Source organism: Myxocyprinus asiaticus, chromosome 13 (assembly GCF_019703515.2).
Source record: "Myxocyprinus asiaticus isolate MX2 ecotype Aquarium Trade chromosome 13, UBuf_Myxa_2, whole genome shotgun sequence".
NCBI lineage: Eukaryota > Metazoa > Chordata > Actinopteri > Cypriniformes > Catostomidae > Myxocyprinus > Myxocyprinus asiaticus.
Window position 1 is genome coordinate 11,705,934 of NC_059356.1, and position 27,602 is coordinate 11,733,535.

Consider the following 27,602-nt stretch of genomic DNA (forward strand, 5'->3'; position numbering starts at 1 on the left):
CATGCATACTTGCATAAAAAGAATGTGTTTAAAAACTCCATGAAAATGCTTGACGAGCCCAGTTGTCTTTCCTGCGTTGATGCATTTTGTATTAAAGCCGGGACATACAGTATATTTATCTATGCCGTTGAAAGCGAGACTAAAGACTAATTTTAAAAGTGCATATCTGTTAAAGGGTTGTTTTGACATCTTTTAGGAGTTCACTATCATATACTGTAAATGGCCTCAAAACAAACAGACATGGACAAACAAAACTACAACTTTTTATTTCAGGGAGTCTTTAACTGTCACTTTATACAAAGGCTTACTTCTTATGTGCGTGAAAGGAGGCAAAGGTGAAACTCTTTCCCTGATACTCTCCAAAGAACTTGCTCTCTTCCAGCCGGATATGGTGCACCTCATTGGAGGCACAGCGCCTGTAGGTGCGTTGCCATTGGTCGACTGAGCTAGCACCACCTTCCCTGTGACAACAAAGCCAGAGAGGATACAGATATGCATTAAAAGAATAGAATGTAATTTTTGTCATCATGTGCTCTCCCTCATGTCATTCCAAACATGTATGACTTGCTTTCTTCTGTGGAACGCAAAAGGAGATATTTAGCAGAATGTCCGAACTGCTCTTTTCCATACAATGAAAGAGAACTGAAAGCTCCATAAACAAATGCTATAAAATTAGTCAATATGACTTGTGTGCTGTATTTCAATGCTTCTGAAGCAATACAATAGGTTTGTGTTTAATCATTTTTTGCTAAAAATCTTCCTTCGCTATATATATAAAATCAAATTTGTGCTGAAAACAAAACATTCGCAATTCATGTCGTGCCCGTCAATGAGACATGTGAAAGCCTATGATTTTTGGTGTCATTAATGTCAAAACTGGAGTGATGTCTGTTAAGGCACCATGTTCGAATATGCAAGTGTGAATGAAAATATGAGTTGTACTGTACTTTTATGGGGCTTTTTTGTCTTTTTGGATTTACTTTCATTGTATGGAAAACAGCAGCATGGACATTCTGCAAAACATCTCGTTTTGCATTCTATTCCTTTCACATTACTTTCAAACCTCTTCTCAATAATCACAGCTTGCAGCTCGGCTTAGGAAAACAAATGTATCTTACATATATGCAGACAAAAGGAAAAAAAATACAGTGACACACACTGTCTGATGTGTCTTTGACATCCCTGCGAATGGTTGGGAAGATGTAGGTGAGGTGAGAACCAGAGGGAGTGGAGGAGTGTTAAGATGGAGGAGGTGAAGAAGAAACATGCATGACGCAGAGACGAATTCAGAGTTTATGGGATCTGTGTATCCATGTGTGTGCGTCGATATTTTACAGTCAGTGCAGCTGACCTGTTGAGTGGTTGGAAGGCGCCCGCTCGCTGCTTGAAGGCCTCTGAAGACGCTGTTCTGATCATAAAATATGTAACAGTTAAGCACATGGTTGGTGGTGGTTCATTGAATGAGAATTCTGTCCTTTGTGATAGTCTGATAGGAATCTAGCCCAGGAAGCACACATATGTTGCAGAGACATCTGTGCAAAGCGCATCATCTAAAAAGCATTGTGTTCTATTTTAAACATCATATTTGTCTGATACACATCTCTGGCCACATCTAAGTTTTCAAACAGTGTTTTCATTTTCCTAACATTATCATTTTCCAACCATCTACATATGCATTTCTGGAGAGTGTTTTCAAAGTCTTCGCTTTAGGTGGAGGAAAACACCGTTCCAATGTGGATGAGAGGCGTAAACGGAGGAAAATCAATGCGTTTTCAAATGAAAACACATTAGTGTGGACATGGCCTTAAAAGGAGCAAGTTCTCATACATTTGAAATCATAAATGTCACGTAAATGTCTGGTGTTAACATCCTGGTATTACAAGTCATACATAAAATTTAGACAAAAACACATCAATATCAGCCAGCTAGTTAACTTTACCCTGGTGGAATATTTAACATTTACATTACATGTACATTTAGCCATTTAGCAGATGCTTTTATCCAAAGTGACTTACAAATGAGGAACATAACAATTGAATTGTCAATTGTATGAGCAATTTGCCATACAAAAGTCAATAATATCTTCACATTGCCGAGTTCTCAAAGTAGCTGGAGTAGTATAGATGCTTGTGTAGAAGAAAGAGACAGACAAGGAATTTTTTTTTTTTTTTTTAAACTGGTAAATAGTAAGTACATTTAGTGTGTATTAGTTTAGTGCTCATGGAACAAATGTGTTTTCAGCTGGTTCTTGAATGCTGAGAGGGTAGGAGCACATTGCGTGCAGGTTGGAAGCTCATTCCACCACAGAGGAACAGACAAATTTAAATTAACAGAATTCGCAACAACAATGTTAACAGCACACAAAAAACAAATGTTCCAAAAGAGGCGGCATAAAGACTAGGGCTGTCAATCAATTAAAAAAATGAAATACTGAATAATTAATTAAATTAATATTTGCTAAAAAAGGCCCCCAAATAAAGATAATTTAATATATAACTTAAAATGATAATAATAATAATAATAATAATAATAATAATAATATATACACATACAGTACTGTGCATACGTTTTAGGCACATAAGATGTTTCACAAAAACATTTGTCTTAAGATGGTTATTTATATCTTCAGCTTTAGTGTGTCAATAGGAAAAATACATTTTATATTACTTTTGCAAAAGAAAAGATTAGAATAGAAGAACAGGGAGCCCTGCAACAGATGGCATGGCCCCCACAGACCCCCTACTGAACATCGTGTCAGTTTGAGATTACATAAAGTGATGGAAGAAATGGAGACAGCCTAAATAGATAGAAGAACTGTGGTGAATTCTCCAAGAAGCTTGGAACATCCTATCTGCCAACAACCAAGAAAAACTGTGTCCAGGTGTACCTAGGAGAATTGGTGCTGTTTTAAATGCGAAGGTGGCCACACCAAATATTGATTTAGCTTTTTTATGTTTACTGGACTTTGTATGATGTTAATTGATACATGAAAACTATTTATGGCATTATTTTTTGAAGACATCCTCACTATGCATCAGTTTTCACAAGTGCCTAAAACTTTTGCACAGTACTGTATATCTATCTATCTATCTATCTATCTATCTATCTATCTATAATATTTATTTATAATAATCAAATAATAATGCAATATCAGATCATTCCAAAGTCATCTTTAAACTGCAAAGCTGGCACAGAAGCTGCATCTAAAGTGGCATATAGGTGCATTTACACAGACCGTTTAATGCTGCTCAGAGCAAGGATAAATGGATTTACACAGAAATTACAATTGCATACATAATATGAGATTAATGTTTTAAAAATAACATTTTGAATATAGAAATATGAAATAAATGAAATATGAAATTATACCTTAAAATTAAACTAAATTATGAAATATAAGCTCTATCATGCAAAAACAAAGTTTAAGGCTGCTCTGTGGTGGGTTAGAGCAGGCTTAATTTGGACTGGCTTTTATTCTGCATTGCATCTTTACACAGAATTTTAAGCAGGCACAGAGCAGTATTAACTCATTAAAACATTACATTATTGTGTCACACAAGATTATACTACACAAAAAGTAGCTTAACAAGTGAATATATTGTTTGGTTTATTTCCAAAACATTGAACATAAGCCTATCACTGACCTACAGTCCACAGCAATCCATTTTTACTATTGAGTTAATCACATAAAGGGATAGTTCACCCCAAAAAATGTAATTCTCTTATCATTTACTCACCATCATGCCATCCCAGATGTGTATGACTTTCTTTCTTCTACTGAACACAAATGAAGGTTTCTAGAAGAATATTTCAGCTCTGTAGGTCCATACAATGCAAGTGAATGGTGACCAGAACTTTTAAGCTTCAAAAAGCACATAAAGGCAGCATAAAAGTAATTCATATAACTCCAGTGGTTAAATCCATGTCTTCAGAAGTGATATGATAGTGTGGGTGAGAAACCAGGGCCCGTATTCACACAGATTTTTATCTTACCACTAGGAGTTCTCCAAAGAGTTCCTAGCGAGTTTTTGCTTAAAAGCTATTCACAAAACTGCTAAGAGCAAATTTTACTAAGGAAATCTTAAATTAAGAGTAAGGCGGCACTGACCTCGTTGCTATGGATGACGTCACATTTTATGAGTGCACTCTTTTAAAACGCCCACAGTGACTGGTAGACAGGGAAGCACAATTACTCAGCAAATTCCTCATAGACAGATAGCGGAATGTATATAACAAATATAATATAAGATAGACAGATTGAAGTCAGAAGTTTACATACACCTTAGCCAAATACATTTAAACTCAGTTTTTCACAATTCCAGACATTTAATCGTAGAAAACTTTCCCTGTCTTAGGTCAGTTAGGATCACTACTTTATTTTAAGAATGTGAAATATCAGAATAATAGTAGAGAGAATTATTTATTTCAGCTTTTATTCCTTTCATCACATTCCCAGTTGGTCAGAAGTTTACATACACTTTGTTAGTATTTGGTAGCATTGCCTTTAAATGGTTTAACTTGGGTCAAAAGTTTTGGGCAGCCTTCCACCAGCTTCTCACAATAAGTTGCTGGAATTTTGGCCCATTCATCCAGACAGAACTGGTGTAACTGAGTCAGGTTTGTAGGCCTCCTTGCTCGCACACACTTTTTCAGTTCTGCCCACAAATTTTCTATTGGATTGAGGTCAGGGCTTTGTGATGGCCACTCCAATACCTTGACTTTGTTGCCACAACTTTGGAGGTATGCTTGGGGTCATTGTCCATTCTGAAGACCCATTTACGACCAAGCTTTAACTTCATGGCTGATGTCTTAAGATGTTGCTTCAATATATCCACATAATTTTCCTTCCTCATGATGCCATCTATTTTGGGAAGTGCACCAGTCCCTCCTGCAGCAAAGCACCCCCACAACATGATGCTGCCACCATCATGCTTCACGGTTGGGATGGTGTTCTTCGGCATGCAAGCCTCACCCTTTTTCCTCCAAATATAACTATGGTCATTATGGCCAAACAGTTCAATTTTTATTTATTCAGACCAGAGGAAATTTCTCCAAAAAGTAAGATCTTTGTCCCCATGTGCACTTGCAAACTGTAGTCTGGCATTTTTATGGTGGTTTTGGAGCAGTGGCTTCTTCCTTGCTGAGCAGCCTTTTAGGTTATGTCGATACAGGACTTGTTTTACTGTGGATATAGATACTTGTCTACCTGTTTCCTCCAGCATCTTCACAAGGTCCTTTGCTGTTGTTCTGGGATTGATTTGCACTTTTCGCACCAAACTATGTTAATCTCTAGGAGACAGAATGCATCTCCTTCCTGAGCGGTATAATGGCTGCGTGGTCCCATAGCATTTATACTTGCGTACAGTTGTTTGTATAGATGAATGTGGTACCTTCAGGTGTTTGGAAATTCTATGAATTGTTGGAAGATGTGCAGTCAGGAGAGGACATATAATGTATAGTTTGATGGATGATTTTGCAGACGGATGACAGAAATTCCCAATTCATCCGCGCTACACAGTTTTGCTTTGCCTGTGGCCAGAGAGCGCAAAGTTGTCAAAATTTATCTCCGGTGTAATTGGATTGTTTCTGTTCCTGGGAGAGTTAAGAGCATCTCTAACTAACTTTGCAATAATGAAAACTTTGCGATTTAGTGTCCCTTTTTTAAAGGTCAATGTCAATATTATAATGTTATATTATTAAAATACATCCACTCAATTGCGATTCAGGTGATCCTTTTTAAAAGGTTGATGTCATAATAATATTCTAAAACATTGTTTTTAAAGTGGATTGACAAAAGAAAGCATGCTTCGGATCATTTGTGAGCCACTCTTATGGATTTAGAAGTCCTCAGGAGGGCTTCTAAGCTGTCGTGGGTTTAGGAGTTACTTTTAGTGTTAAAATGCTTCATGAATAACTCTTAGATGAACATTTTACAAGTCCTAAAATTAGGAGTGACATGCCCCTAATTTTTAAGAGTTGCTCCTAAATTTCCACGGTAGGAGCTACTTTTAGCCTTAAGATTTTTTGTGAATACGGCCCAGATCAATAAAATCAAAAAAGTCCTTTTTTACCATAAATTCTCCTCCCTGCCCAGTAGGTGGTGATATGCATGAAGAATGTGAATCACAAAAAACAAAAGAAGAAGAATGTGAAAGTGAAAGTAGAGACTTCTAGTATCCATAGATGAAACCACTGGAGTTCTATAGATTTATTTATTTATTTTTTTTTTTGCTAACTTTATATGCTTCTTGGACCTTCAAAGTTCTGGTCACCATTCACTTGCATTGCATGGACCTACAGAGCTGAAATATTCTTCTAAAAATCTATGTTAGTGTTCTGCAGAAGAAATAAAGTCACACATCTGGGATGGAATGAGGGTAAGTAAATGATGAGAGAATTTTCATTTTTGGGTGAACTATCCCTTTAAGAGATGTTTTTAGAGGACACGTTCTTGCATTCCTCTCTTTGGTCGCATTTCACTGGTTTTCAGTGTCTCTACCATAAACGCTGTGTTTTTAGGATGCTATGTCAAGTTAAACATAGTTAGAAACTGAAGACCCATGCACTCTGCACCGTCCAGCTGTCTCTGAACAGCTGTCAGTTTGTTGTCTCTACAGCTGCGTGCTACCTGTACAGCTGGATTTGTGCTGACTGCAGCTTGCAAAAAATATGAGGTGGTACTTCAAGCTTGAATTGCTTTCTTGGTAGAAAAATTCCTTATATTCCTAATAGTGATTTTTTTAACGCATTATTTTTATTTAATTAATCACACTCAAAGAATAAAAACATAACCGTAAGATAGTGAGAACACACAGATTGAGCAAATGACAGTTGTCAACTAAACTGAAACACTGGCCCTGGCCAGTGGGCCATCCTTATTTTTGAGTCCTCACGAGAGACCGCATGATCTCCTCCATCTCGTGAAGCTTACAGGGAGCGTTAGATTCTAGTTAAAAAAAAGTACTTAAATATTGATCTTTTTTCGCACCAAAAGCGATCGTGTCACTTTAGAAGACATTAATTTAACAGCTGGTGTCATATGGATGAAGTTTATGCTGACTGTCTGTGATTTTTGGAGCTACAAAAGAGAAGTCTCCATTCACTTGCATTTTAAGGACCTACTGAGCTAAGATATTTTTGTATTTTTCTTTAAATGTGTTCTGGTGAAGAAAGTCATACACACTTGGTATATCATGAGGGTGAGTAAATAATGAGAGAATTTTCATTTCTGGGTGAACTATCACTTTAACAGAACATCTTCAGCTGTCACAAGTGGACACAGGAGACACATTAAAAATGCATGTTCATATCAGGTACAAACAAAGCCTGAATGGCATTCTAACACCAGACAGGGAATGTTTTAGTGACATATTGCAAATGCTCCACAGATGAAAACATGCACATCTCAGCGACATACAGTATGTGTGCTATCAGGGGTGGGTGAGAGTGTACTGGAGGGATGATTATACTCACTGTCCTCTAGAGGAGTGAATCAATAAGGTGATCAGGGTGGAGGTGGCAGGACACACACAGTTGAGGGCCAACATGGCATACTTAAACTCTTCCTCACAAACCACATGGTCTGTAAAATAAACACACATCCACCAAAAACTGTATAAACATTACGGACATATTCTTAAAAGTTTGTATATATATATATATATATATATATATATATATATATATATATATATATATATTAACATTTTAAAGTGTAGTCTTGGTTAAAGGTGCAATATGTAACAATTTTCATGTAATATACGCCTTTTTTGCCAATGTGTGAAAGGCTTGTAACACAACTTAAAAAATGAGCCCTTCCCGCACATCCTAGGTTGCCTATTAAAGCCTGTAGACTGATTTTCATGCGATGGGAGCGGGTCACTTTCACAGTACAATCTGGCCATATCTGATTATTGGGGGGGCAATCTGGCCATATCTGATTACTGGGGTGGCAGTCTGGCCATATATGATTATTGGGGGGGACAATCTGGCCATATCTGATTATTGGGGGGGGACGACAATCTGGCCATATCTAATTAATGGGGGGGCAATCTGGCCATATCTGATTATTGGGGGGGACAATCTGGCCATATCTGATTATTATGGATGGGGGGGAGGACAATCTGGCCATATCTGATTATTATGGGGGGGGCAATCTGGCCATATCTGATTATTATGGGGGGAGGGGGGCAATCTGGCCATATCTGATTATTATGGGGTGGGGAGGACAATCTGGCCATATCTGATTATTATGGGGGGGGGCAATCTGGCCATATCTGATTATTATGGGGGGAGGGGGGGCAATCTGGCCATATTTGATTATTATGGGGGGGGGGGGTGGACAATCTGGCCATATCTGATTATTGGGGGGGGGAGATGACGACAATCTGGCCATATCTAATTAATGGGGGGGGGGGACAATCTGGCCATATCTAATTAATGGGGGGGGGGCAATCTGGCCATATCTGATTACTGGGGTGGCAGTCTGGCCATATATGATTACTGGGGGGGACAATCTGGCCATATCTGATTAATGGGGGAACAATCTGGCCATATCTGATTATTGGTGGGACAATATGGCCATATCTGATTATTATGGGGGGGTGGACAATCTGGCCATATCTAATTAATGGGGGGCAATCTGGCCATATCTGATTATTGGGGGGGACAATCTGGCCATATCTGATTATTATGGATGGGGGGGAGGACAATCTGGCCATATCTGATTATTATGGGGGGGGACAATCTGGCCATATCTGATTATTATGGGGGGGGCAATCTGGCCATATCTGATTATTATGGGGGGGACAATCTGGCCATATCTGATTATTATGGGGGGAGGGGGGCAATCTGGCCATATCTGATTATTATGGGGTGGGGAGGACAATCTGGCCATATCTGATTATTATGGGGGGGGCAATCTGGCCATATCTGATTATTATGGGGGGAGGGGGGGCAATCTGGCCATATCTGATTATTATGGGGGGGGGCAATCTGGCCATATCTGATTATTATGGGGGGAGGGGGGGCAATCTGGCCATATCTGATTATTATGGGGGGGTGGACAATCTGGCCATATCTGATTATTGGGGGGAGGGGGCAATCTGGCCATATCTGATTATTGGTGGGACAATCTGGCCATATCTGATTATTATGGGGGGTGTGGACAATCTGGCCATATCTGATTATTGAGGGGGAAGGGGGGAGATGACGACAATCTGGCCATATCTAATTAATGGGGGGAGGGGGGATGACAATCTGGCCATATCTAATTAATGGGGGGACAATCTGGCCATATCTGATTATTATGGGGGGGTGGACAATCTGGCCATATCTGATTATTGGGGGGGGGGGGGTGATGACAATCTGGCCATATCTAATTAATGGGGGGGATGACAATCTGGCCATATCTAATTAATGGGGGGGCAATCTGGCCATATCTGATTATTATGGATGGGGGGGAGGACAATCTGGCCATATCTGATTATTATGGGTGGGGGACAATCTGGCCATATCTGATTATTATGGGGGGGGGCAATCTGGCCATATCTGATTATTATGGGGGGGGACAATCTGGCCATATCTGATTATTATGGGGGGAGGGGGGCAATCTGGCCATATCTGATTATTATGGGGTGGGGAGGACAATCTGGCCATATCTGATTATTATGGGGGGGGTGCAATCTGGCCATATCTGATTATTATGGGGGGAGGGGGGGCAATCTGGCCATATCTGATTATTATGGGGGGGGGCAATCTGGCCATATCTGATTATTATGGATTGGGGGGAGGACAATCTGGCCATATCTGATTATTATGGGGGGGACAATCTGGCCATATCTGATTATTATGGGGGGGGGGGCAATCTGGCCATACCTGATTATTATGGGGGGGGGGCAATCTGGCCATATCTGATTATTATGGGGGGAGGGGGGCAATCTGGCCATATCTGATTATTATGGGGTGGGGAGGACAATCTGGCCATATCTGATTATTATGGGGGGGGCAATCTGGCCATATCTGATTATTATGGGGGGAGGGGGGCAATCTGGCCATATCTGATTATTATGGGGGGAGGGGGGGCAATCTGGCCATATCTGATTATTATGGGGGGGGGCAATCTGGCCATATCTGATTATTATGGGGGGAGGGGGGGCAATCTGGCCATATTTGATTATTATGGGGGGGTGGGGGTGGACAATCTGGCCATATCTGATTATTGGGGGGGGAGATGACGACAATCTGGCCATATCTAATTAATGGGGGGGGGGCAATCTGGCCATATCTAATTAATGGGGGGGGGGGGCAATCTGGCCATATCTGATTATTATGGGGGGGGCAATCTGGCCATATCTGATTATTATGGGGGGAGGGGGGGGCCTCAATGTATATTGCGGTTACGGCCCTGTTGCTAACCCATTTGCACACGTCAGTACCCTGCATTTGATTTCAAAAACACATCTCATAGAGGTCAGAGGCATTCGACGACATTAACAGAGTGTGAAATAAGGCAACGTCTGTGATCTCATGCTCCTTTAACTCCTCTCCTCATAGCAGCTGCCCACTTAAATGCCCTCCACACACTTCAGTGAGCACACATCAGGTTAAGACCTCCGCTGCCATTTAAAAGCCAGGAAAAGTACAGACAGATCAGGAAAGGTGGAACCGATGAGGGAAAGAGGATGTTTATGAATACTTAAAGGAAAAGTGTGTAATTTCGACACCTCTAGGGTCTCCAAATGGAATTGCAAAAGTAATGGGTACATTCCAATTGCCCAAATAGTGCCCTGCGAAGCGGACTTCACAGGGTTTTTGGCCAACTTGAACCCACCAGTCATTGTACTACATAAAGATTGACTAAAATAACCATCACCTCATGTGTGCTTTATGCTGTTGTTTGTGAGCCTACATATGGTTTACCTATAGATGTCTCTGTATATTAAACTGGGATAGTATTTTACACAGATAAAATGACACACATCACCTTTAAGTGTACACATAGTAAAGCTGAGATTCAATTACATGTTCATCCCGAAAAGAAAATAGCAGGTACAGCGCTAATGGCTGCCTCACAGATAGATCATAATTTTCATGTGGCTTGTTAGGAATGAGTGAAAACACATTTACCAATTTTGCTAATTAGGGAAATGAGTCGATAAAATCATATTAGCATTGAGAAAAACAGACTTACTTTTTTGGCCACTTCTATACCATTTTCTTCCATTTAATTCAAATTTAATACAGTTCAATTGGACCAAAGTCAAAACATGAGAGACAAAAAACACTCGCAACAAGACAACAAAGGCTGTTTCTTTTTTAATCGAATCTGAAGTAAATGTTCAACCTTGTTGCTGCTATGAGGATTGGCTCTTTTGCCCTATTTCTGCACCTACCCTACCAGTCCTTTTACTTTGGTCTATTTTAGGGTGTTTTTGAGTGTTTCCTCTTTCATCAGAGGACACAGACATCACCTCTAGGCCTGGTAGCTTATTAAAACCCCTCTCTTTCTCTCACGGCAGGCTTCTGATTCGGAAATAAATGTTAGGAGTTCTGGCTGTTTCCTCATCCTGTTGCTTTTTTGCTTCGTCTAATTGAGAGGGAATTGATAGAGGCGTTATTGCTTCATTAGGGTGGATGAGTGAACCAAGGATGGTCGGAATTTAGCATGCTGCTCTAATGCGATATAACACTTTCTCTCAGAGTGACAGACTTAGTGGATTTAAAAATTTACAAGCCATTTTAGTAATGCAAAAACAATTTGAGAACATGTGCTGCATTTGATATGAATAGACTTTTATAATCCAGGTCTGGAACAACTGTGCACAACCATAACCGGATTTTACTGACATCCATTCAAAGAGCTCGCCCAAGGATAGAAGACTGTTCGGATTGTTTAAAATAACCTTGTCAATTCACAGATATGTGTAGGCTAATGAAGGTGAAATGTGAAAGAAAGAGAATCAAGGAGGACTGATTGTTCTCTGTGGAACAATTAAGGGAAAAAAATCAGCAGTGAAGCTGTGAAGTGTTTTTTTTTCTTCTCCCCAATTTGGATTGCCCAATTCCCAATGCACTCTAAGTCCTTGTGGTGGTTTAGTGACTTGCCTCAATCCGGGTAACGGATTCTCAATCCGGGTAACAGATTCTCGAATCTCAGTTGCCTCCATGTCTGAGACTGTCAATCTGCGCATCTGATCACGTGGCTTGTTGACTGTGTTACCACGGAGATATAGCGCATGTATAGGCTTCACACTATTCTCCGTGGCATCCATGCACAACTCATCACGCGCCCCACCGAGAGCAAACCACATTATAGCGACCACGAGGAGGTTACCCCATGTCACTCTACCCACCCAAGCAACCGGGCCAATTGGTTGCTTAGGAGACCTGGCTGGAGTCACTCAGCACGCCCTGGATTTGAACTCGTGACTCCAGGTGTGGTAGTCAGTGTCAGTACTCGCTGAGCTACCCAGGCCCCCAACTGTGTAGTGTTTTTGACCAAAAAAGGCTTGTTGATGTTTGGTTTATTATTGATGTTATTCAAACAATCTTTTTTTTTTTTTTTTTTTTTTTTTTTGTGTGTGTGTGTGTGTGTGTGTGTGTGTGTGTGTTTTGTTTATATTGACATTGTAATTTCTCAAATAAATAAATAAATAAAGTTTGTTCTTTTTTATTTAGTTTTGAATTTTATTGTTGTTATTCACATAATATTGTTATAATAAGATATTATTTTATCAATTTGTTTTGTTTTGTTTTATTGTCTGTTGCTGCAATCAATCAATCAATCAGACTTGTTGCTTTAGGTTTGTCTATTATTGTTATTATTCAAAGAATATTATTAGCTATTTGTCAGTTTTTGTAATTTCTAAACAAACAAACAAACATATAAATAAATAGGTTTGTCATTACTGTTATTCACATAATCTTGTTTTGATAGACATTATTTTGTACACTGAAAACACTAATAAGTTGACTCTACTCAACTGAATGAGTAAACTCGTTCCTTCAATTAAACTGAGTAATGGCATCTCCAAAACTTGTATAATTAAAGGGATAGTTCACCCAAAAATGAAAATTCTCATCATTTACTCACCCTCATGCCATCCCAGATGTGTATGACTTTCTTTCTTCACCAGAAGACAAAAGAAGATTTTTAGAAGAATATTTCAGCTCTGTTGGTCCATACAATGCAAGTGAATGGTGATCAGACCTTTGAAGCTCCAAAAATCACATAAAGGCAGCATAAAAGTAATCCATATGACTCCAGTGGTTTAATCCATAATTTCAGAAGTGATATGATAGTTGTGGATGAGAAACAGATAAATATTTAAGTCCTTTTTTACTACAAATCTCCACTTTAATCTTCACTTTCAGATGGGAAAGTAAAACTAAACAGGCACCACACATGACCTTCAGATGTAAAAGTGAAAGTGGAGATTTTGAGTAAAAAAAAGGACTTACATTTTTATCTGTTTCTAACCCACACCTATCATATCACTTCTGAAGACATGGATTAAACCAATGGAGTCGTATGGATTACTTCTAATTTCCTTTATGAAATTCTTTTATTTCCTTTATGTGATTTTTGGAGCTACAAAGGTCTGATCACCATTCACTTGCATTGTATGGACCTATTGTATGAAGCTGAAATATTCTTCTAAAAATTTGCGTTTGTGTTTAGCAGAAGAAAAAAGTCATACACATCTGGGTGGCATGAGGATGAGTAAATGATGAGAGAATTTTCATTTTTGGGTGAACTATCCCTTTAAGTTCACTTAACTTTGTTTTCATATTGAATTAACTATTTATGTTAAGGTAACTAGCTACAAATGCATTTAACTTTATTTTGCTATTTAAATATTGTTATTTCAACTTAATTTTAATTGAATGGACTCAAATGTAGTACATACTGTCCAATAATACAGCTCAAATAAAGAAGATTATAAGTCAATCAAGGTCAATCATCAAATAAACTTAAATCTCCACAGAAATGCATGTATGCCTGTACTTCAGCTGCACATGCACAAGGTGAACTGAGATAGTGTTAACAGGGTCCAACTTCACCAAAGGGGACACAGATCACCCTAATAATGACATCACACAAAATAACTATTTGCAACAAAACAACATAAATAATACTACAAAAGAGCTTAAACATCTATGAATTCTTAATAACTATTATTTAAATGCCCCCATATGTTCCCTTTGACCATGGAAACATAATTAAATAATTCAAGTGCAAGGTATTGTGGGTATTCCCCATAGCCTCAATTTTGTACTCAATAGTTTGAGTTATTAACACTTAAACTCTTAAGTCTATGGATTTTTAAGAAAAATCAGTTCAACAAACTTGGATATTTGAGTTATGAGACCAAAACTTGACATTTTAAGTAATGTTTAATTAAGACAACCTGATTTTTTATTTCTTTTTGTAATGACAACATTCCATTATTGTTTACATTCAAATATTATTTATAACAATATATAATTCTATTTGTTAGTTATTGTCATTTCTTCAATAAATAAATAAATAAATACATAATAAAAAGGCTTGTTCTTTGAATTATTCTCCTCCATGTCAGGATGGAGTACTAGAGGCAGCACTTAAAGATGCACAAACACTCAAGAAGATCAAATACTGAATTAAAGACTTCTATTCATCCTCATGTACAGCCTTTCTGCTCGACCACTTCATCTCATCCTCCACTAACTCCCTCATTTCCAGCAACCTCAGAAAGCAAATACTGACCTCGACTGAAGCAGGGACGCTGCACAGCAGGCAAGTGTGCTCTGATAATTACGTTTCTAGATTCTTTTTTTCTCTAAAGCTGCTGTTTTTGGCCCCCAGAAGAGGAGTGGAGTAAAGAGGGATTGTACTCATTCCGTGAATCCCAGCAAGACTGTAACAACAGCAGCACTTCTCTTCCATTAGCATTAATTAAAGCAGTATGCTTTATGTTTAAGAGTGACCCGGCTGTTGATATAGCTACGCATAACAATGTGCAGAACACTGGTGGAAACAAAGTGTGCAGTTACTATTTGCAAACATGCCCACGGAGACAGAGAAAAATCAATTAATGCAAAATCTACAAAACAAAGAACGATCCAGAACTCCAGGAATAACTGTGTGAGATCAGGCTGCATGTGAGCGAAACCACAGACACACAAACCGGTGAGCTTCTGTTAAACCAATGTGAACATCAAGATGTGATTAAAGGGATAGTTCACCCAAAAATGACATTTCTGTCGTAGATGAGGAAGAATAACGATGACAATTTCTACTTTTTGGTAAACTTTAATCTATTTGTGGAGCTGACGTCTACAGTCATTCTCATTTATGCCACCCACTCAACCACTTAGTGCATATATTGCAAACAGTGTCACAACATAGAAAAAGTGCATATTGATGCGTTCCGCCAAACTGTCAAAAAGCAAACGCTCTGTAACCATCAAGACGCCACGCCGCCACAGGGAATAACCATCTCTGATTGATATGAAACATAAGTATCTACTGCATATTGTAAGTGTCATTTTAATTATACCTCACAATCCAAGAGATACTTCATGTTCTTTTTCATAATCTTACAAGGTTTCACGTAATACATGTTTCACGTATTTAAATGTAGATAAAACAAGTGTTTGGCAAGTGCATCAGAGGCAATGTAACATACCTCTAAAGTGCTTCTATGTATGTCCAATATTTGTATAATATCCTGTCTACTAAAATGCCTTCATCTGTACAATTTTCAAAAATAATGTATCCATTGCTGCCTACGATATCTGCTGTTGTGATGTTGTGATTTTTTAAAGGAATATTTTAACCCACAAATAAAACATTCTGCTGTTGCAAACTGGTATGGCTTTCTGGACTGGACTGGCCACTCCAAATAATAAAAATGAATTAACAATTAAGGCTCTCAAGAAAAAACAAAACAAAACAAAACAAAAAACACACACACACACAGACAAACAAACAAAAATAACATATTCCGTATGACTACAGCAATATATTCCAAGTCTTCTGAAGCCAGTCAATAGCTTTGTGATGAACAGACCAAAAGTGATGACAGGAGGTTGAATGTCTGCTAAAATCGGTCTACGCTTCCTGAATTTCTGAACTGGGCCCCCAGTGGCCAAAGCTTAAACTACAGCTGTGCGTATGTGTATCTTCGTGCAACACACAGCACAAGACTTTGAATGGATGCGACATAAAAGGCACAGAAGAAATAACATTAATATCCTCCTAAAGGGGCTTCCACATGACTCGTGTCAGCAAGTCTATGGAGTGAAGCATCAGCGTTATCCCCGGTGCCGTGTCTGTCCTCAAACTTCAAACTAGAGCTGTCACAATCATGAAATTTGGCTGACAATTAATTGTCAAGTAAATAATTGCAATTATGGTGATTGTCTGTTTTAGGGCTTTCACGATTAATTGTCATACAAATTGTCATATTTCTTAAGGTGTATGTGTGCTTTCTACACTTTAAGAAGTCATTTTTACATATTTAAAGAATATTCCAGATTCAATACAAGTTAAGCTCAATCGACAGCATTTGTTGCATAATATTGATTACTGCAAAAATTATTTGAGCTGTGTAAATTTTAATTTTTACAGTCATTTTAAGGTTATAGGGTTTGTTGACATTACATCGTCATGGCAACAAAATTAAAAAATTGGCTGTAACTTTACACAGAAAAGGTTAGTAAGCGATCTTCTCACACTAAAATCATGTTTACATGCATATAGTTTATGTCTTGTGTCTATACTTTTGAAACAGTGAGTATTTTAATGTTAAAAAATTCACCCCATTCACTTCCATTGTAAGTGACTCACTGTAACACAGATTTGTGATGTTTTAAAGAAAAGGAGGGAAGAGTCTAAATTAATTTTTGTGGTAATCAACATTATGCCACAAATGCTGTTGATTGAGCTTAACTTTTACTGAACCCAGAATATTTCTTTAACTTAAAAAATATAAATCAAATAATAAAATAGGGAATGATTTCCTTTTAAGGCTTTAAAAAACTTCTGAATTACATGAAAAATAACATATTAAATAGCTAAATATTTCTAAATACTTTAATTGCGTCTCTCTTTTCGGTCAACTTTAGTTTTGGTCAATTTTACACTGTTGTTTTGGAACTCATAAATAATTAAAAACATTATAATGTTTTTTTTAATATATATATATTAATATATGATATGATATATTATATTATATTATGCAATAGTAAAATATTTCTGTCCTAATTTCATCACTTTCACATGTTATTTTGTTGCTCTTTGATTAAAACCCAGGAGCCCTTATTTGTCATGAAGCAAAACCTTTGAGATTTCATTTCATTATTTTATCACGCCACAGAAATAGAGTAAGCGTGCATCTCTCCCTCTGTGTCACTGCGTGTCACGAACACTACTTGTACAAGCCCGATATGACCAGGAACATTTTCCATCACATGATCGTGAAATTAAAGAGAAACTGGAGCACTTTGTGTACACTATCAAAGTTCATATTGGTTTGTTTATATTTTTGCAGGAGTTTGGCACAAGCGTCTGCAATGACAGGTCCAACTTTACAGCAGAATTATTTATCTCACACATTTTTGCCTCATTAATGATGTCTTTTAGAGTTCAAAGTAACAAAAAACATTTACTTTCAAAATGAATGAAATTTAGGGCTGTCAATCGATTTAAATTTTCAACTGAATTAATTACATGATATGCCAATTAATTAATCGAATTAATCACAATTAATCACATACAGCATTATTTGCAGATAAATGCTAGTATACGAGGTCAGTATATATACACTGATCAGCCACTACATTAAAACCACCTGCCTAATATTGTGTAGGTCCCCCTCGTGCCGCCAAAACAGCACCAACCCGCATCTCAGAATAGCATTCAGACATGATTTATTTCTCACCACAGTTGTACAGATCGGTTATCTGATTTACCGTAGACTTTGTCAGTTCAAACCAGTCTGGCCATTCTCTGTTGACCTCTCTCCATTGAAACAGAAACCAGGTACCTTCATACAAAATACTGTCTGTTAAGAAATCACCTTTTAGTTCAGTATAGTCGTAGTGAAATAAATGAAAGGAATTTGTGAACACCACACTCACATCTCATTCTCCTTTTGTGAGTGCAGTCTATAGTGACCAGCAGCTCTTGGTTAGACTGACTGATTGTGTGCTACTCTGTAATCTGTGGTTGATCTCAAGGTAAAGCTCACTGACTCCGCAGCTGTCTCTACATCTGACTTGAGCCTTGCGAGCCACCTCCGCTTTCTCATCGACCCTGAAATAAGGGCTGTCAGCACATGCTGAGGAGCTCTGCATGACCATCATGCTCTCAGCTTCACAACCCCAGGTGACGTTACTGTGCAGGGCAATACCAGAGTGAGTACATATGTGATGGAGGAGAGGAACATGTCCTCCTCACATTTTCATCTGCTGCTCACTGGAGCGGTGCTGGCAGCTGTGATCTGTCTCTCTAATCATAGCTTCACCTCATATCCTACTGCACCATGCAATTCTTCCTCGTATTATTTCTTGGTAACTACTCCGGTATCACACACAAACCACAGAAAGATTCAAAGGTGCGTTGAAGCTTCATGCAATGTTTTAATGTTGTGGAAGCTACTTTGAAACTGTGACTTCCCAAAGTACAAGTTTCTCATAATTTATCTGCTACTATACACTTTACCACTTGTACCTACGCAAGCTCAATTTCACACACTGTTGCATCAAACCACAATTCACAACATAAGTACGCATTGCATTCTCAACACTGCCACAAGGGCCACTATAGCGAACAATATAGTAAACTCTCTTCTTCTACGGTCAGTTTTTTCTCTTTCAGGGCAACTACTGTCATGGCAGGGGAACAGTTTTAAAATGATCTTATCAACATGTGTAGCACTAACGACCTGAATAACAACATATGGTTTATTGGCACACACACGTGAAGTATGTTTCTGGTCTTAAAGTTGTTAAAGGTGCAATAAGAACATTTCTTGGAATAGCATGCATAAAATGTACCTACTTTTTGGAGAAAGGCTGCATGTCTACCTTAGTAGCTAACTACACTGAAGCTATTTAAGGGCACAATAACTTTTTAAAAAATGATCAGTTAACATGAGTCAGTTACAAAGAACTGTCTTTATCCGGCACAAAAACAATAAGGATGTTAATTAGGGTGACAGCATTATACTTTGACAGATATTTTGACCTTAATTATAACTAATGTAACTAGAAATTTCCAACATAGTGAAGCCCAGCAGTTTTTAACAAAACTTTTTTGCAGTGTTAATTCTCATGCAGTTTTTTTTGACAAAAATGTCCTTTAAATTAAGTTAATATTTCATTATGTCATATTCATTAATTGTGCTCAGTTTTACTAAAATAGCACATCATTATAAAATAGCATATACTGTAATATAATAATAGCATATAATACAGTAAAAAAAATTATAACATATTGGCTTCTATTTTCGAAGTGTGCTAGGCGCAGCACAACACGCAAAGACATTGTGCAACATCTCTCATTTTCATGAGAGCGCAAATTCTAAGCGCAATTTTCCTGCCAACGCAAAGTGCAAGTGGACATGGGTGAGAGTGTTTGCGCTATTGTTGTCACAGTCTGTCTCCCTCACGTTCTTCAAGGACTCTTATTTTCAAATTTTCCTCCGGACTACATCTCCCATGTTTCACTGCCCTCATCACTTCCATCTGTTCCTTATTATCCTCACCTGTCTTCCATTCCCTCATTTAGCTCCTTTTGTATAAATATCCTCTAGTTTTGCCCATTCCTTTGTCAGTCCTTGAAGTGTTATGTTGTGCTGATGTAGTGTTTCATTGTTTTGTTATTTTGTGATGTTTAGCTTAATCGTTTGTTCCACTCCTACGTTTATAATAAAAATACTGAAAGTATCTACTCCTGCATCTCTTCCTCTTCACGACCCAAAGTTACAGAAGGACTGACCACACAAAGAATACAGACTCTCCGCAATTCCTCTCCACCTTCTAATCCAGCGATCCCTCTAATCCTCCTCTCCTACACATCCAAATCACCGAAGTCATGAAGCTGACTGGTCCTTTAATGGGATTATTCAAACAACACCTTCCTTTCCTGGATTACACCTACAAATTCTGTCAACTCGTCACTTCCTCTACTGTCTCGGGCCCCAACGAGCCAGCGCCCACACCTGCCACGGTCAACAAGCCAGCACCCACGCCTGCCAAGGTCAACGAGCCAGCGCCTATGCCTGTACCCTCGACTGTCCCAGAGCCAGTGCCTGTAGCCTCGATCGTCCCAGAGCCAGTGCCTGTAGCCTCGACCATCCCAGTGCCAATGCCTGTTGTCTTGACTGCCTCGAGCCAGCTCTTGCCAAGTTAATAGACCTTGACTTGCTCCCCACCCTGGTTCCCACCCTGACTACCCTTCATCCTCCACTGGTTCCAGCCAGCTTAATGGACACTCTGGTTCCGTCCAGTACCCTGGCCCTTCCTCCTCCGCTGGCTCCACACAAGACACCTCCTCCTGGTCAGCCGGTTCCCCCCAAGTCACCAGCTCGACCATCGACCCCTGAGTTTTCACAGGCAAGGGAATTTATCGACCCTCCGACTCCGCCTTGGCCCTCTGAGCCCTGGACTCTGCCTTGGACCTCCGAGCCTTAGGCACTGCCTCGGTCCTCCAAGCCCCCGGCTCCACCGTGGTCCTTCAAGCCTTCAGCTATGCTCCAGGCACTAAGATGCCAAGTTCCGCCCCTCTAGCCTCTCACGGCTCCACCTTCCATGGCTACGCCCCTCGAGCCTCTCATGGCTCCACCTCCCACGGCTCCACCCTTAGAGCCTTCCATGGCTCTGCCTGCCTTCGTTGAGCCTCTCCTAGCTCCGCCCTCAGAGTTGTCCATGGCTCCGCCTACTTCCCCAGAGTCTCCTCCTACAGCAGTCCGGCCTCCTGACCCAGTCCCTGCCCTGTGGCTGCCTCCCAGGCCTCCTGACCCAGTCCCTGCCTGTGGCCACCTCCCAGGCCTCCTGACACAGTCCCTGCCCTGTGGCCGCCTCCCAGGCCTCCAATACCAAGTTAAAATCTCTTTCTCATAACTTCTTAATAGCTGTTAAGGCCCCATCACCAAGACTCTGAATCAACAAGGAGTAATACACTGATGCTTCATGGCCCTTTCTAAAGGCTGTAAGCACCATACAAAGAGTGTCTGCACCTTTTGGGGGTTGTGTACTACCACCAAACATAGTACAATGTAAATGCCGTAACTGTAAATACCTGAAAGTGGTGGTGGCGTAGTGGACTAAAGCACTGAACTAGTAAGCAGAAGGTTGCTGGTTCGATCCCCACAGCCACCACCATTGTGTCCTTGAGCAAGACACTTAACTCCAGGTTGCTCCAGGGGGACTGTCCCTGTAATAAGGGCACTGTAAGTCACTTTGGATAAAAGTGTCTGCCAAATGCATAAATGTAAATGAAAAATTGAGACCTAGAAATCCCAAATTGCTGTGTTATATTTTCAAATAATCTCAATGCTCCATTTCATAAAGGTCACCAAGTGTAGCAACACCCCTCTCCATCCATTCTTTCCAGCAAAAGGGGGACTTGTTAATACACAATTTGGAGTTCAGGCATATGCTTGAGGAAACATGTAGGTAAGTATTAAAATTGAGCACATTTTTACTTCTCCAAGCAATTTAATAGAAAGACTTTGCAATGGTGAAATTGGGGCAAGGACTGCTTGTTCAATATTATACCAGGGAGGGTTCCCCTACAAAGACAAAAATAATCTGAAATGAATCTATAAGTTTGCACTGCCACTGACGGATGTTTATAGAGTAACTTAATCCACCAAATAAAAGTGTTCCCAAACCTATACATTTCCAAAATCTTAAAAAGATAGTCCAATTCCACCCTATCAAACACCTTCTCGGTGTCAAATGAGATGGCAGCAATCGGGGTCTGGTCATTCGCTACTGACCACATAATATTTATAAAACGTCTAATATTATCAGAAGAACTATGACCACAAATAAACCCCACTTGATCTATATGTATGAGAGATGTAATTACTCTGCATAATCGATAAGCCAGAATTTTAGACAATATTTTTACATCTAACTGGATCAGGGAAATTGGATGATAACTTTTACATTCATTTGGGTCTTTATCTTTTTTTAATAATGAGACTGATCAGGGCTTGCATCATGGTTGGTGGTAGTTCACCTTTCTTTAATGACTCTGTGTAAATTTCTAACATAAGTGGAGCCAGTTCTGTGACATAAGATCTAAAAAAAACTGCGGCAAAACCATCTGGCCCCGGTGCCTTACCTGTTGGCAAGCCTTTAATAACCTCAACAAGCTCCTCCAAAGTAATATCTGAGTCAAGAAAGTCTTTTTGATCATTCATCAATTAAGGAAGTTCTAATGGCTCTATGAACTTGCTGACCATTGGATGACATACGGTGCTTCAGCTCTGTTTCAGCACTTTTAATACTCTTTTCCAATTCCATGAATTCCTACGCTTTGATCTTTTTTAATGAGTGAGGCATATTGTATGATCCGACCCCTAAGAACGGCCTTTAGCGCCTCCCATGCCACGCCCACAGAGGACACTGAGGACCAATTAGCCGCCACATAAACATTAACTTCTGTCTTTAACATTTGTTGAAATGCTGGGTCCTGTAGAAGGGATGCATTAAAGCGCCATCTATATGATTTTCTTTCCTTATATGAGGCAACATCTCTAAACGCACCAAAACATGATCTAAAACTAAAATATTCCCAATTGAGCAATCAGTGGTAATTGGAATAAGTGAATTAGATATATATATAAAAAAACTATTCTAGAGTAAATCTTATGAACTGATGAAAAAAAGGTGTAGTCTTTCCCAGATGGATTCAGATGTCTCCAAATGTCTGTAAGACCAAGATTTTTACACATCCTCTGTAGTGTCAACATTGCTCTAAAGGGTCTACACACTTTTGCATCACTATGATCAAGGACCGGATCCATTAACAGATTGAAGTCTCCACTCAAAATCATATCACGAAGGATCCCAGCTGCTTGTAACTTTCCATCAAGATCTATAAAAAAGTTCTGATCATCAGCATTGGGTGCATAGTTATTAGCCAAAATAAGATTTTGCCCCAGTATTTCAGCCAAAACATTAATGACTCTTCCTAAATTATCTTTGATCTGTTTGATACATTTAACTTAAAAATGCTTACTGTAACACTTAAAGATGGGAAAGGAGGAGGCGGGAACAGGCTTGACAGACACATAGACATTTAATAACACTTTTCAATGTATAAAGAAACAAAAACATGCACTGCTTTTTAGCCAGCTGCGTCAAATCATAAAAATGTTCAGACACGCGGACAGCTTCGTACATCTCTCTCTCCTCTGCCACTGTCTCCTCTCCTTAAATACTCCCGCCACCCCCCACTGGAACGCGAGGCCGGTGTGGCGTGCAGGTGGAAGTCATTTGCCAATTATCTTCCTGGCCTCGCTCTACCCAGACGCCGCTCGGCTCCGTCCTGCTCACCACACTTACTTATCAATGTGATGACTCCCCTGGTCTTTCTCGAACCAGCACAACAAAACACATGGCCACCCAATGCCCTGTCAAGTTTTCCAGCTTCATGTGGAGAAAGGTGCATTTCTTGAAGGAACACTATATCATATTTCTTACACTTAAGGAAACATACAACCTTCCTTCTTTTTATAGGGTGCCCCAGCCCATTAACATTCTATGTGGAGAGAAACATTTTACCTATATTAAAGTGTGACATAATGACATGCAAAGGAAAAATTGTGTACCCAAGGCTAAATTATATAGACCACGATTCAACACTGATATAACCATAAAATCCTTAATAACCCACAGAACAAAAAAAGATGCGCTTCAACCTCGCACATAACAGTCCCAACTGGTGTCCATCCCCCGGAAATATGCTATTATGCTAATATGCTATTTACACCCCAGTGCAAATAGTGGCAGATATTATTTGCACCCATATTTAAATACTAACATACAGTATGGGCATCACTGCAGTGTTTATTGTGGTTATTTAGAGTCCCACAGATACACTACATTAACATCTACCCCTAAACCTAACCTTAACCTTACCTTAGAAAAAATAACCTTAGTTTTACTACAGTAACTATGATTTCACAGAGGAACAAGTGAGTGCAATCAACAGAACCCGTCTCCGGATCAAACCCTTCTCTGCACTCCCGGACATTCACCGTGACCAAATCACTCATTTATATTCATATTTATCTATTATTTTAAGTAGTATTAGAGGAAATATTAAGAGTGTAAACAGGAAATCGGATGGGGAAAAGAGTGGGACAAAACACGAATTCCTTGCGGTTACTAGGACAACACTACACATTCACACACAGCCTTTATACCCCATGCGACTGCAGCGACACCTAACGTTTAGGTTGTCGTAGATTCCTGTGGTTTCACCAGACTACTGGGATGCAAATAGCTGCACTGTGTGGCAGATGCTATTTACACAGAGGTAAATAGACACTCTGTTTAATTAAAACTGCTTGATTATTGTTATGATGGATCTTTTTCATTGACAAAATAAAATAAAAAAACCTTCGTCACTGAACATTTTCATCAATAATTTTGTTTAAGAGATTTAAACTGTGCAAAATTTTGCATAAAAACATATGCAGGGGCAAAAATTTTGTAAATGTTATTGAAGAAAATAGAAAGAAAAAAAGTAGTAAAACACATTAGTAGCATTGCTTCTTAGTTACTCCCCAGCACTGGTATCCAGACAGGTCAAGGGAATAAATGATGTTCCTGTTTGGGTTCCAAATGGAGAGCAGCTGTAAAGGGTGAACTTTAAGTAATAAGGAAACAGGTGGAGGGTGAAGAGAATGGATTTTCTTCACTTTTCCAACACAATCAAACCTTAGTGGCTGATTGGGACAGCTGGAGTTCAGGTAGACATCACAATTGTTTCTGACAAGTCTAGATTTGTGCAGTACAGCCACAGAGCAGCAGTCCACAGTCTCTCCTGCTTGACTGGCTATGCTGTTGAACATGAGAGGGGCTCTTTCTGCTAAAACAGCCTGAATAACCATGAGCCAACCACCAAACACATAATCTGTCCATCACAGCAGAGCAGGAGGAACGGGGAGGTAAAGAGCAAGCATCATTCACATTTTAAACAACTGAAGAACGAGATAAGTTGTGTTTAAGGACACAGTTTCAGAAGAGATTGGCTGTTCACCTGCCTCTCAAACAGGGTTGGGCAAAATTCAGAATAAGCATTGGCTCCTGTTTAAATCATAAATTGAAATGTGAACTGAATTGACCACACCCCACATGATGTTGAACTGGTATTTGAATGGGATTGACAGGAAGAGGAATTTAATTAACACCAATTCAAAGACATAGAGAAATTTAATTAGTCCAACACAAGTTAAGTTGCACAAGTGCTAAAATAATTTGTAACTATTTTCCTCAACTGATCAGAATTATTTATTTAAACTAAGTTCAATACAGTCAAAACAATTAACATAACCATCAAAAACAGATTTCAATTTTGCCACACAGCACCAAAATTTCAGATAACATCTTTCTGGACAAACACATCATATGTTTTGTGCATGATAACATGTTTATGGGTAATTCATATGGAAAATTAAATTTATTGTTTTTTGGGGGTTTTTATCTCCCCAATCTGGAATGCCCAATCTCAATGTGCGCTAAGTCCTCGTGGTGTTGTAGTGACTTGCCTCAATCTGGATGGCGGAGGACGGATCTCAGTTGCCTCCACGTCTGAGACCGTCAATCCGCGCATCTTATTACATGGCTTGTTGAGCGTGTTACCGCGGAGATGTAGAGTGTGTGGAGGCCCATGCCATTCTCTGCAGCATCCATGCACAATTCACCATGCACCCCACAGAGAGCGAGAACCACACATTATAGTGACCACAAGGAGGTTACCCCATGTGACTCTACCCTCCCTAACAACCGGGTCAATTTGGTTGCTTAGGAGAGTCACTCAGCACACCCTGGATTCGAACTCGCGACTCCAGGTGTGGTAGTCAGCTTCAATACTCGCTGAGATACCCAGGCCCCCAATTAAAGTTATTGTTAAAAACAACACAGCAGTTTCTCTGAATTTCTTTGAATCTACTGTATATCCATTTTAATTCTCCTTACTTAAAGGGATAGTTCAACCAAAAATAATAATTCTTTTTTATAGTGAATAATGACTTAAATTCTCACCCAAAGCAATCATATTACTTCAGAAGACATGGATCAAACCACTCTAATTACATAGATTACTTTTATTCTGCTTTTGTGTCCGCTTGGGAGCTTTAAAGATTTGGACCCCGTTGACTTGCATTGTATGGACACATACTTCAAATTATCTTCGTTTGTATTCCCCAGAAGAAAGAAAGTCATACGTGTTTAAGACCACATGAGGGAGAGTAAATTATGAGAGAATGATAATTTTTGGGTGAACTATCCCTTTAAATACAAATTCTCATTCTAATTCTGCACCCTGTTTTTCACCTCAGGAATTTAAATGGAATATAAAAGGCTTTCTCAATTCAATTCAGCTCTGCTCTCAACACATTCACAAACGTACAGGCATCTAATATCACACTCTCCTGCTCTCTCTACACCTGCATTCCAGAGGGAAAAACATATGGCAAGCTCACCTGCGAACTTGATGTGGAACTTATTCTCAGGTTTGAGGATCTGCACATAGAGAGGGCAGTTTGGGGCAAAGTCCTTCACAGCCCAGGCCCTAAGAATGGTCTGATGGTCCTGTGTCAAAGAGAGAGAAGGGGAGAGAGAGAGAAGCATTTGAACAGAATTATGACATTAGTTCTAGTGTCAGCTCTTACAGTACATACTAGCCAATACCCTCTTTACAGAGTAATTAGCATAAAGCAGCGGTTCTTAAATGGTGTATCGCAAGATAGGAAAATAACTAGGATCATCAAATTTTAAAAATGAGGAGAGAATGCTTCTCTTTTGCTGCTAACATCAAAGGCCATGCATCCAATCAAACAGTATTTTGGAACAAATTCATCAATAACTATATAGGTTAAATAATCATCCCTCTACATACTGAGTAAATCACTCACACGTGCCACTAAATTTCATGCTATGCGAATAAAATATGTCTGTTATTAGCCAATTGAAAGTAAATATTAAGATTTCACTCGCCGGTTATTAAGTTGTGTAGTGGCGAAGCACCAAAATCCATTTACTAAATGAGAATCTGGTGATTATGAAGCTGGATTCAGTCTCGTCTTTTCCAGTGAGTTGTATCGCGTGAGCGCGCACTCTGAAGGAAATTGACCTTATTTGGCTGCACTTTTCCATGGACTGTCTGCACATAGACCAGTAACGTGCTGCGGTGATGTGGCCGTGGCCGAGTGATGTCTGTGGAGAGCGAGGCCGGGAGAGGAAGAACGGTAATGATTGACACCTGTGGGAAATTATCTCTAACAGCTGTTCTGTGTTACAGTGAGAGCTGAAGAGGGATAAAAAGGGAGTACAGAACGCCGGAGGAGAGAGAGACACACGCAGCAGAGTGT

The 27,602-nt window shown here is 39.4% G+C and overlaps 1 protein-coding gene across 1 annotated transcript in view; it reads right to left on the reverse strand.

The window, feature by feature from the left end:
• LOC127450604 (potassium channel subfamily T member 2) overlaps positions 1–27,602 on the reverse strand; it is a 142,341-nt gene that overhangs the window by 22,668 nt on the left and 92,071 nt on the right. Inside the window, exons 13-15 of the mRNA XM_051714842.1 lie at positions 26,715–26,823; positions 7,474–7,582; positions 309–461 (exon numbers count right to left, since the gene is read on the reverse strand). Of these exons, the coding sequence (XP_051570802.1) occupies positions 309–461; positions 7,474–7,582; positions 26,715–26,823 (371 nt within the window). The remainder of the gene's footprint in view (positions 1–308; positions 462–7,473; positions 7,583–26,714; positions 26,824–27,602) is intronic.